General features: G+C 42.6%; 4 protein-coding genes across 5 annotated transcripts in view; 2 read left to right on the top strand and 2 right to left on the bottom strand.

The window, feature by feature from the left end:
- Window positions 1-1,441: 1,441 nt before the first annotated feature.
- LOC120895165 (probable cytochrome P450 313a4) lies at window positions 1,442-3,394 on the bottom strand. The gene is made up of 4 exons (XM_040298266.1): window positions 2,953-3,394; window positions 2,472-2,854; window positions 2,225-2,404; window positions 1,442-2,143 (listed from the first exon to the last, which is right to left on the bottom strand). The coding sequence occupies exons 1-4, from the start codon at window positions 3,302-3,304 to the stop codon at window positions 1,541-1,543; spliced, it is 1,518 nt and encodes a 505-aa protein (XP_040154200.1). The 5' UTR covers window positions 3,305-3,394; the 3' UTR covers window positions 1,442-1,540.
- A 2,608-nt stretch (window positions 3,395-6,002) lies between these two features.
- On the top strand, window positions 6,003-8,043 carry LOC120897515 (cytochrome P450 4C1-like). The gene is made up of 5 exons (XM_040302469.1): window positions 6,003-6,405; window positions 6,499-6,757; window positions 6,989-7,115; window positions 7,193-7,360; window positions 7,433-8,043. The coding sequence occupies exons 1-5, from the start codon at window positions 6,054-6,056 to the stop codon at window positions 8,012-8,014; spliced, it is 1,488 nt and encodes a 495-aa protein (XP_040158403.1). The 5' UTR covers window positions 6,003-6,053; the 3' UTR covers window positions 8,015-8,043.
- Window positions 8,044-8,271: 228 nt separating this feature from the next.
- LOC120895624 (cytochrome P450 4V2-like) overlaps window positions 8,272-11,973 on the top strand; it is a 4,487-nt gene continuing 785 nt past the window's right edge. The window contains exons 1-5 of one of the 2 annotated variants that reach the window (XM_040299127.1): window positions 8,272-9,020; window positions 9,083-9,338; window positions 9,392-9,518; window positions 9,597-9,746; window positions 9,813-11,973. The exon at window positions 9,813-11,973 is cut by the window's right edge and continues 785 nt beyond it. In XM_040299127.1, the coding sequence (XP_040155061.1) occupies window positions 8,567-9,020; window positions 9,083-9,338; window positions 9,392-9,518; window positions 9,597-9,746; window positions 9,813-10,403 (1,578 nt within the window). In that variant the 5' untranslated portion in view covers window positions 8,272-8,566 and the 3' untranslated portion in view covers window positions 10,404-11,973. The remainder of the gene's footprint in view (window positions 9,021-9,082; window positions 9,339-9,391; window positions 9,519-9,596; window positions 9,747-9,812) is intronic. The other variant, XM_040299128.1, reaches the window with a different exon arrangement.
- LOC120895626 overlaps window positions 10,423-11,973 on the bottom strand; it is a 1,587-nt gene continuing 36 nt past the window's right edge. Inside the window, exons 1-3 of the mRNA XM_040299129.1 lie at window positions 11,883-11,973; window positions 10,717-11,814; window positions 10,423-10,639 (exon numbers count right to left, since the gene is read on the bottom strand). The exon at window positions 11,883-11,973 is cut by the window's right edge and continues 36 nt beyond it. Coding sequence (XP_040155063.1) covers window positions 10,436-10,639; window positions 10,717-11,814; window positions 11,883-11,936 — 1,356 coding nt within the window. The 5' untranslated portion in view covers window positions 11,937-11,973 and the 3' untranslated portion in view covers window positions 10,423-10,435. The remainder of the gene's footprint in view (window positions 10,640-10,716; window positions 11,815-11,882) is intronic.

Here is an 11,973-nt window from a genome sequence, read left to right as displayed (position 1 = left end):
GTCTTTATATTGGGTGCCAAAGTCTTTCTAATGAGTTAAAACACTGTATCCCTTTGCTGTACATCGCCACAGACACATATATCATTCGGTGAATACAATCGTCATCAACATAGTTTTATATTTGAGAATCATTGTATTGGTTTTAATAAAACAAACGTCCAAAATAATCATTACACAATTTAAAACATTCATTAACCAAGTGAATAAAAATAAATAAGTATCATCAATTTTCCAATTACTCGTAGAACCCTGCATTAGACAATTCGTTTTATAAAAAATAAAAGAAAATAATTATTTTAGCAACTATTTTATCTCAGTCGACATTTTTAAAGAAAACTATGATCTAGGATTATAGTTCCGCTTAGACGCTTTTTAGTCGTCATTGATTGAATATATCTTCGTCAATTCCGCTGAAATTTCCCGCGTTAGATACAAAACATGTTTTTCGGTTTCTGGATATGTTGTCACAAAATGTCATGTATATACAAAATACTGCGGAATTTCAAAAAGTATTAAAATCCCAAACACGCTGCAGCGCCAAGTACAGGGCGTTCTATCGTTTGTGCGGTAGTGCAGGTGAACGATTTTTGTATTGCGCACTGTGCAACGGCGCGCGATTCAAACTTGTTTGAATGCATTTGCATCCACAATTGAAGTTAAAAGATAAGTCCGAATTTTTGATAGCATGTTGACCAGAAGTAAAATAAGGTGTGGAGAAAAAATATATAGAACAGTATACATTTTTTAATTCACCACCAAAGTTGAAAAATGTTGTTTTTAGAACGATTTTGTTTCTGTTTGTATTAAAAAAAGATCGTAGAACATGAATCTAATATTGTTGTTATATTTTTGAATAAAAGTAAATAATATTTACGACCGCCCTTGCCCCACTGGTGTTTTTCGCTGATGCCACTGAGGTGAACAGCATCAGTTTAACAAAAACAACAAAACTTTACATTCACTTTTTTGCACTGTACAATCAGAACAAGAGCAGATGTGTGGGAAGCGGATGAGGATCAAATTCGGGTTCCTGTCCGAACTCAAAGTCAATCTCAAGGTCGGCAAGCTATCGTGGGGGTGAAAATGTTGAAATCGATACGTTAACTGATTGATACTTAATAAGTTTTTAAGTTTAATAAGGTAAATTTTACAAGTTTTGATTAAATAGTAAAACTGTGCTTGACTTGTACTTATAAAACTAATCGACATGGTTTATCGTTGAAAGACTATAGCCATTTTTAGATAAATTAAAAAATAAAGGACTTCAACCCATAAATATTTCATTAACTCCAACACCCATCCTTTGCGTTCTAGGATTAAAATAACGCAGTCCTCATATTATGATAGTTAAATAAGCAAAACGGCCGAGTCATTTTCATTGAGTAAAAATTGAGAAAAGAATAATGTGCTTTCTGAGATTTAATTTGTTTTTATTGTTTTATTTTTCTTATCCCTATTTTGATGGAACACAAACATAACAAATACAGACACAAACATTAACATAAACATACAAGCGTTGTAAGTTTTGCTTGGTAAAAAGCTAAAGTACGACACTTGCTCTGCGCTTTACGCATATGCTGTGGCCCGTACCAACCTTGAGTGTTATCGCGAAGAAAGGTCTTAATGAATCGCTTGGCGTGAGCGGTGTGGACAGTTGGTATTTGCGAAGTACCTGCGTTACCATAATTTTCATGGCAAACATCCCGTACCTGTAGCCGATGCAGTTTCGAGGCCCTCCACCGAACGGAATGTAGCTGAAGGGATGTTGCTTCTTGGCATCGTATAGTGCAGGATCGAATCGATCCGGATCGAACACATGCGCCCGCTCTCCCCACAGCTCCTTGTTGCGATGCACGGTAAGAATGTTGATGAGCAGCGTTACCCCGGGTGGGACGATCACATCACCCAGCTTCACCGTCTCGATCGTTTGCCGCCCGATGATTGGACCCACAGGATACATTCGCATCGTTTCTTTGATCACCTGCTCGAGATACGTTTGTGCCGAAATGGTTTCGTACGAAAGGTCCGAGGCGGAACTACCGTAGATGGAGACGATTTCTTCGAAGACCCGTTCCTGCACTTCGGGATGCATTGCAAGCATCAGCAGAATGAATGCGACTTGGCTGGCTGTCGTATCACTGCCCTGCACAATCAATGTAAAAATGTTTACTATGAAAATGAAAGAAACAATGGCACAATTGCATGTACACAAACAATAGCTCACCGCTGCAATGATGTTGTTGAGATGGTTTTCAATCTCCTGGATGTCCAAGTCTTGACCACCTCGCTGCATGTGCAGCAACTGGTCAAGAAAAACCATCGGCTTCCGGTAATGCTCCTCGTCCTTTGAGTGTGCGTTTTCCAATCGTTGCTGGGAAAGTCTCTCTCGTCTTCCGTACAAAATCTGCAGCGGTAGCATTCAAAGACCATTACATTTGCAAACCCTTGAAGGTTATCAAAGTTACACTCACCGGATTTACCACTCGTTCCACTTTGACCTTCAACTTCTGCAGCTCATGGTACTTATGCGTGAACGTAAATAGCAGGTCACTGTAAAGCAACACATTAAACATACGGCTGCTCATGATGGTGCACATATTTTGGATAGCTTCGCAAGCCTCGTGCAGCTGCGCATCGTCCGTAATGTCGCTCTTGAGGGAGCTTGCGAATACCATCTCCAGTGCGCACTGGGCAGTGTAATGAAGCACATCGAACGGTTGTCTACGATCTGCCTCCTTCGCCATGCGTGCTACCATTACTTCCGAGCATCGATTGAAGATCGATATGAAACTGATAAGGATGCGTTGGTTAAAGGCAGGATTAAGCGACTTTCGGTACAGCTTCCAATCGGTATCTGGAGGAATAAGCGGCACAACGATGGTATGTTTTAGAATATTTCACTTGCAATCACTTCATAACACACACACACACACACTTGAAAGCGAAACTTACATTGAGACGAAATCAATCCATAGTCGAGCTCCATAAAACGATAGAAAAACGCTTTATCCTGACAGGCGCTCGATGTGAGCGCTTGTTGAATAAGATCCGGATCGGACAGACACAAGAACGTCTTGGGGCCGAGCGATAGTTTGAAAAAGCTACCGTATTTGTGGAACAGCTCGTTTATCACACTGAAGGTTCGCTCGTCCGAGCCCAAGAACAGATGGGCTGAACCGATGAGCGGATAAGACCGAGGACCGGGAATATCTTTGCCAAACAACTGGGCACTGGTTTTGCGGGAGAGCTTGCTCCAATAGAGTACAAGCCCAAGTAGCAGGATGAGTGCAGGTATGAAGAACATTTTCGCTCCTTCTCGTCCGACCGACAGCCACAAACTAAATGTGGTCGAGATTCAACGATGTCTTGAAGTGTTCTGTATCGTTTCTGTAAGGCACGACCGCAGCATCCGATAGCAGAATGCAGACATGAGAACAGGCCTTTCTAAAATGCGGAGAAGTCCTTCCGCAAGGAGTGTGATTTGCCACAAGTAAAGAGAGAGAGAATAAATGGAGAATAAAGAGATCGGAAGCAGAGAAGTTGAACGGACAGGTCGAACAAATTTATTGAGAGCAGAACTGTTAAGTTTAAATCTTTTTCTCATCAAGATTTGTTCGAGAACTGATGAAAAGTCCGCACACATTCAGGTTGCAGTGGTGTTTTTCACTGATGCCACTGAGGTGATCAGCATCAGTTTACCAAAAGGTACAACATTTTACTTTTACTTTTTTGCTCTGTACAATCAGAGCAAGAACAGATGTGAGGGGAGCTGATGCGGAACATATTCGGGTTCCTGCTCGAACTCAAAGTCAACCTCAAGGTCGCCAAGTTTGATGTCACGCCAAAGCTATCGTGGGGATGAAAATGTTGAAGTCGATCCGTTAACTCATTTTTACTCAATGGTAAATTTTACAAGTTTTAACTAAATAGTAAAACTGTGCCGGACTTGTATCAGTACATGGTTTATCGTTTTTAAATTTTTAAAATCGAGTAACTGTCCATGCTCTATATTGTGTTCTTTTCTGTTGTCTATATTCTGTAAGTATATCATCCAAGCCAGGCAAAAATTGGTACTATAAATTATTAAAACGCATAGTCAAAATTTATCATATAAGAATCGGCAACAGAGTGCGCAAAAGTGTGATCAGCCAAAACTACAAAGCAAAAGCGATATCGCTTCTTTATGACCATCGTACCTGGTGCCAAAAATGTTTGTAGGTACTCAAAATAGTACAAAAGCCTTGACGAGTCAAACATTATTGAGACAAGCGTACAATATGCTACTATGAAGTAATGTCAAATCAGTCAAATTGCAGATTCCTTATGAAAAAGCTTTTTGATAATCGTTGTAAAAAGCAACAGTGTATAAAAGTCGTAGTTGTAAAAACAACAATCCAATGTCAGGTTTTTAAATATTCGTTTCTTTTTTCAAATGTTCATCTCAATGTCGTGGTTTTATGTTTGTTTTTATAAAACATTGGTTTTATGTTTGATTTACATATTGGAAATTTGACCTATTCCGCCCGTCAATTTATATTTCGATATTCAAAGCGGGAAGTGTTCAACCTACTTCATCAAGTCTTACTTTTTCATAGGGGTGTGTTTTATGACCTTATAAGACTATAATAAAATCCACTTATGACTGAAATGGCCCATCTACAGAACTCTGTTCAGACTACTAGTTATAACCATTTCTAGACCTCTAGGATGTGAAGCACAAATAACAAACCAAAATTGTTGCTTATTTCGATAGATATGTTCTTGCGACGGTAATGAAGTCATGGTAATGAAGTTATAATAATGTTTCTGATTGATTGCTAAATGTTGACTGGATATTTGTTTGCTGAAATCGCTGGTCTATGAGTAGAAATATATGACATGAAAATATCACTGTTGAAACGCTTCATTATAATTTGAAATATATGAAAGCGACTCAATAAGCATCTTTTTGGTTTAAAGAATGTAATCACGCTAACCCCTACGTTGTCTTATTTTTGAAATACGGGAATACGTTTCTATGTTACAGCTTTACACGACTTTATTATACATGAGCATAATAGTTATTGCAGTTTTTACCCGCAATGATGACCGAGCTCGTGCTACAGTCGTCAACTCGTACGACTTAATAATATGCCCGTCATAGGTTCAAGCCCAAAATGAACCAAGCCCCCATACTTAGGACTGACTAGCCTGCTATGGGTAAATCAATAAGTCACTGAAAGCCAAGCCCACTAGTGGTGTACAGGCAGGCCTTGACCGACAACGGTTGTTGTGCCAAAGAAGAAGAAGAAGAAGATAAAATCACCCAATACAAGCAAAACAAAATGAAAAATTAAAAATTGAATGAATGAAAAATTTACCACGAAATACAACTCACGCTGAAATTCTCGTTTTCCCTACGTTTTGCGTTAATTGCGTATCTCGGGTACAGCCTGTATAGTCTGTTTCGAGTTCCCTTCATCCAATACATAATTTACATTTCATAAGATCAGTTGATTTTAATGCCTTTCTCTCAAATAAAAAAAATCTTAAGCATGCTTAAGAACACGTTTGCAGGTTGATTAAAGCCAGCCATCAAAACCTTATTTTTAGTTTTAAAAGATAGTCTTATAAGCATCTTCAGAACGTTTTAAAGGGTTTACAACTTTAAAGACTGTTTAGCATCTTCAAAAGATGTATTAAAATAAGTGGATTAGTACGCTCATAATAGAGCATTTTTTATATAAGTGTAAAATTTTGTAGGGTATGTTTCTTGGGTGGTATGAAATTTCAAACTAAAAGACGTTCATTTAATTTGAAATGCCCCCAAAGATTATTTAATTTGAAAAGATGAAAATGAATTCAGTGTTGGCATTGTGCCTGCACCGTTTTGTCGCTGAGAACCAGACGCACAATGCTGTTCAACTTTGGTGCGACAGTGCGACGTTCGCTCGTGGTACTATTAGAACCCGTGGAACTGGCTGTGGCCAGATAGATGGAGAATATATATTCCCACTAGCGCCCTGTTTACATGCCAGTCAGTGCAAAGCAGTGCAAGTGTAAGGATCAACAAGATGTGGTGGCTTTGGTTGGTGGCTTTGGTGCTAGCAGCCCTCGGATTGTGGCAGTGGTGGATTGTAAAGCGCCATCGGTTTGCATCCCACCTGCCGGTGATGCAGCCGTACTATCCCATTATAGGGAATGCGCAGCTTTTCATCGGAAAATCAGGCGTTGATCTGTTCAATCAGTTACTGCAGCCGTTCCGGCAGTATGATGGTTGGTTTAAGGCATGGCTCGGTCCAAAGCTGGTGCTGGCTACCTCGCATCCGGACATCATGAATGCAGTACTTAGCCATCCCGATTGTCTGGAGAAACCGTTTTTCTACGACTTTGTGAAGCTGGAGCACGGGATCTTTGCGGGACACTGTAGGGACAGAGCGTGATGAGGAGTGGCAGTGGGAGCGTTGGTGAAAAGGAAGATAAAAGTGATGCGTGTGTTTGTTTTCCGTTCCTTCGTAGATCATCCGTGGAAAACACAACGGAAAGCGCTCAATCCGACCTTCAACACGCGCATACTGAACAGCTTTATTCCGGTGTTTGTCCAGTGCGCCAGGCAGATGGTGCAGCACATGGAGCAAAGTGTGGGTGACGTCGGCCGGTCGATATCCATCTTCCCTTTCATTAGCAAATGTACGCTGGAAATGGTGTGCGGGACGACGATTGGATGCGATGTGATGGAGCAGCCAGGCAAGGAAACGTTCATCGAGAATGTCGACCGGTAAGCGATGCGAATGGTCTGCAACCTGTTCTCCTGTTTGCTATTTTAAGATTTTGTTTCCTGATGCTGTCCTGTTTGTTTAACCACAATCCATATTCCTTTGTTTCTCTGTGTGCTATTTTTTACATTTCGGTTCCTGTTGCTCTCGTTTACTCATTTACTGTTTACTCGCAACCCGTTTTCCTTTGTTTCCCTGTTTGCCGTCTCGACGTTTTGTGCGAGTTTTTTCAGATGGTTCGAGCTCATCGCGAAACGTATGGTCAGTATCCATCATTACATCGAGCTGCTGTACCGGTTTTCGCGCGACTTCATTGAGGAGTCTGAGACTCGCACATCCTGCTTTCGTTTCTTCGAAACGGTGAGGCCTCTTGATGGTTGCAGTGAAATTGACGCTTACAAAAATAATCACAACGTACTGTATACTTTATTGAATAGGTAATTGAAAAGGCAAAGGCTCGCATAAACTCTACCGCCATTGAGGATGAGTGTGAGGACTACAAAAAGCCTCTCATATTTGCCGACCAGCTGTTGGCGGCGCAACACAACGGAAATCCCTTTACCGACATCGAAGTTAAGCACAACATTTACTCGATAATAGCAGCGGTAAGTGTGGAGAATCGATGTTACAAATCCTTATGCTTATCAACAAGAGCTCAACAATGGTTTCCACCGCAGGGCAATGACACTACTGCACTTCAGGTGACACACACTTGTCTGTTCCTTGCCATGCACCCAGCGATACAGGAGCGCGTGTACCGCGAGGTGATGGACGTGTTTCCCGATCCCGATCAGGACATTGAGGTGGAGGATCTCAAGAAGCTGACCTACATGGAGCGCGTAATCAAGGAGAGCCTTCGGCTAGCCCCGTCCGGACCGTACATTGCACGTCAAACGATGAAGGACATTGAGATAGCTGGTTTACACATACCGCGTGACAGTTTGATAGTGATGAGCATATTTTCAATGCACCGCCGTGAGGATATTTGGGGCCCGGACGCGGACGTGTTTGACCCAGATCGGTTTCTGCCGGAGCGAAGCGAAGGCAGAAGCGCGAACGTGTTCATACCGTTCAGTGCCGGTTCTCGCAATTGTATCGGCGGGCGGTACGCCATGCTCAGCATGAAGGTGATGCTGTCCAGCATACTGCGCCGGTTGCGGCTTCGGTCGGATCTGCAAATGAATGATCTGCAGTTTCGGTTCGGTCTGACGCTGAAGCTTGATTCTGAATATTTTGTACAGGTGGAGAAGCGGATGTAGGTGCAGTGTGTATGGGTGTGTGTGTGTGTGTGAGAGAGAGAGAGAGAGAGAGAGAGAGAGAGTGAGAGAGAGAAGGAGAGATAGAGAGATATATAGCGAGATATATATAATATATATATGTATATATATATATATATATATATATATATATATATATATATATATATATATATATATATATATATATATATATATATATATATATATATTTATATATATGTATATATATATATATATATATATATATATATATATATATATATATAGAGAGAGAGAGAGAGAAAGAGAAAGACAGAAAGAGAGAATCGAGCAAAAGCGATCGTCGTGTGGGTAAATGTCGAGTGAAAACTTGTTAAAACACGCCAGAAATTCACCAAGATTTTAAACATCAACCTTAGCGTGATTGAATGTTAGACAATAGAATCTGGTTGAAGATTTGATTAAATCTCAGTTGTGTGAATATTCTCAGCAGTGCGCTAGCGTACGCATTCTAATAAAGAGATAAATCATGATCTATTCACACGCACTGTATCGGTACATGCAGGCACACACATGCATGCGCTTGTTATCCTTAACCCACTAGTAGCATCTACAGCGCATACAGCAGCGCAACAACTAAGATTCAGTTGCATTCGAACCGTCGACTGGAACAGAATGTTTGCAATCGTACTGTTTCTCATCGCCGCGTGTGTCTGCTATTACTACACCTGTGTCGTGCGCACTCGGTATGCACAGGACGTGCCCTGTGCTCAGCCTTGCTATCCACTGATAGGGAACGGCCTATCGTTCCTAGAAAAGTCACCGGTCAAACTGTTCCAGAATGTGGTGCAACCGTTTAACCAGTTCGATCGGTGGTTCAAAGTTTGGCTCGGACCACAGCTGATGCTGTGCACCTCGCATCCAGTGCTGGCCGAGTCGGTGTTGAGCCATCCAAAGTGCTTGGATAAGCCATTTTTCTACAGCTTTGTGCAGCTCGAGCAGGGAATTTTGACTCGCAAATGTATGTGTAAGTCGCTGAGGAAGATGCATAGGAGGGTGGTGTTAGACGATTTTATTCGATTCTTTTAGATCAAAACTGGAAGCGGTACCGAAAAGTGATGAGCCCTGCCTTCAGCACGAGCAAAGTGACCAACGCGCTACCGTTGTTCGTAATGTGTGCGGACAATTTGATGTCCAAGCTAGAGGCAATGGTGGCGAATGATTCAACAGTTTCGCTGGCACCAGTTTTGAGCGAGTGTTTGCTTAATGTGATATTTTCCACTACCCTGGGAGCAAATGTAGTAGAAGAGAGGGAGGCGAAGCATATTTTAAACAATCTAGACATGTGAGTACTCATGCGGGTGCATCAGCACACTTGCATCGATATTTTTTTCATAGATTATTTCAGATGATATCTGCTCGAGCGATAAATGCACTGCACCACATCGACTGGGTCTACAAGCATACAAACAATTGCAAAATAGAATCCGCTTCCAGGGCGGCGTGTTATAGCGTAGTAGATAAGGTAGGTGATATGCTGTTTCTGCTTAGTTTGGTGTAAGCAGTAGAGAAAAACTACTAACGAAATATTTGGTTTGCAAAGGTTCTTGCGTCCCGGAGAAGCGCCTTAGAAAATGAGTTCTACGAAGCGAACGATTCGCCAGCCATGTTGGATCGATTGCTTTCGGTGAATGAGGACGGTCCACTGTCGGATACAGAAATCGTACAAAACATCTACTCAATCGTCGGTGCTGTATGTAGCAGGCGTAAGAGATGTGTATTCCTATAATTTCTAATGATTGACGCCTTTCCTTTCAAGGGTAACGATACGACGGCACACTCGCTCGGTCACACGTGCCTATTCCTTGCGATGCATCCTGCAGTACAAAGAAAGCTGTACCAAGAGCTGCGCGATGTGTTTTACAGTGCCGATGAGCACATTACCGAGGAAAAGCTGAAACAACTAAGCTACATGGAGTGTGTGATCAAGGAAAGCTTACGACTAGCTCCTCCGGGCGCAACGGTGGCACGCGAAGCCCAAGAAGACCTAACAGTCGAGGGACAGTTGATTCCGCGCGGTACAACGGTAGTTGTGAGCTTATTTGCACTGCATCGTAGAAAGGATTTCTGGGGTGCCGATGCGGAGAGGTTCGATCCCGATCGATTTCTGCCCGAACGGTGCAAGAATAGAATGGGTTGTGCCTTTATGCCGTTCAACACAGGGAGTCGCAATTGCATTGGCTCACGGTACGCCATGCAGATTATGAAGATTATTTTGTGCAAGATCGTTCGGAGGTATGAGCTCCACACCGAGCTAACTATGGAGCGGATGCAGTTTCGGTTCGATATAGCTCTAAAGCAGGAGCAGGGATACTTAATACGGTTCGAGCGTAGAGTTGAAAGTGATTAAAGGAATTATAAATATGTTCCATCAGTTATTCCTTACAACTCTATTTGGCCTTCTTCGTTACACTTTCGATAGCGCTGGTTGACCTCGGACACGTCCAACATCATCTCTCTCGCCCGATAGTAAACGCACGATTCCATTTTAAGCTCGTTAAAGTACATTGAAAGCTCAACATGGAAGTAAATCTCATCCATCTTCGAGTCAACGTACTCCTGCATTGCTTCCAGAATCGGTTTGGACTGAAAAGAGTTCAAATTGGTGGAAAAAATTGTTCAGTTCTGGTGATTTGGTTCAGCGACTATACATGCATGCTCACCATTTCATAGCAGCTTGCCATCTCATCATAAACCTTCGCATCGTAACCGACGCGCAAGGTGCTCTGGTGGCACTCCAAAATCTCTTCCAAAGTGAGCTGAATGTCCCTGTCCGCTAAGCTGAGCAATTGTTTCGCCATTTCAAACGGGCGCTCGGTGTCGTTGCCAACGTGGAAGCACTGCAGAATTCGATCCAATCCAATCCACAATTTCTCCACAGCCTTTTTGTTGTTGTACTCCGCCAAGCATTTGAGTGAGCTTTCTTGCCTCAGAAACGCTTCGATGGGAGCTTCCATTAGCGTTTGCGGTATGGCGGACACTTCTTCCGCTACGATGTTAATCAAGTTCGTCGTTTCATTGAACCAATCGTCCAGCTGTTCAGTTAGATCTTCCGCTAAAATATCGGTTTCGTTCGTCAAAAACGTCATAAAGCTCTCAACAATCACAAACATATCGTTATTCCCCTCGGTGGGAAGAATCATGTCACTGATAGCGTGTTGCCTATCGAGCAAGTTGACTGTCGCACTTGCAATTGAACTACGGATTGTTGCATTTACCTGTTCCATTTGATCGAACAGCGCAGTCAGGTGTAATGGGGCTGAGAACGTTCCCATAATGTTATCCAGCTCGTCCAACACAACCTGCATGCTGCGTTTCGTCTCATCCAACCGGGATCGGTAATGGGTGGCCGCCTGTTCTACCGCCTCTAACGATGACTCTATCTGGCCAAAGTCCTCTAAGGTTATTTGCTGACAGAGCTGTTCCACCAGCAGCAGTAGCGATCGGGTAACGTCGCGAAACAATACATTCTCACTGTAGAGCGACGGAAGATGGAACACTTTTTCACAGTCTTGAATGGTGTTCTCCAGCGTATGATCGATCAGTGCCAGCACCCTCAAAATCGCAGTAATACTTTCCTGATTTTGACGTTCGAATTCGTGAAACGTTCTTCGGAGACGACTAATCGCACTTCCATCGGAGGATGATTCGGCGTGCAACGGACCCGTAAGCAGTGCGTTACGTTCCAGTGTCTGTAGCTCGCTGGAGAGCACTTGCTGCAGTGCGATGACCTTGGGAGATATGGTACCGTATGCCTGTAGCTAAAATTGGAAGGAATTATGGCACCCTTTTCATTGAAGAATTGTAGAATTACGACTTGACCACTTACACTTCCATGTAGCAGCAGCCCTAGCAATACGGAGAATGCTTTGTGGTGATCCATTGCGGTTGGTGCTCTGCTCAACCGTAAAGTGGGCCGG

Source organism: Anopheles arabiensis, chromosome 2 (genome assembly GCF_016920715.1).
Source record: "Anopheles arabiensis isolate DONGOLA chromosome 2, AaraD3, whole genome shotgun sequence".
Taxonomy (NCBI): Eukaryota; Metazoa; Arthropoda; class Insecta; order Diptera; family Culicidae; genus Anopheles; species Anopheles arabiensis.
This window is presented reverse-complemented; position numbering and strand designations above follow the sequence as displayed.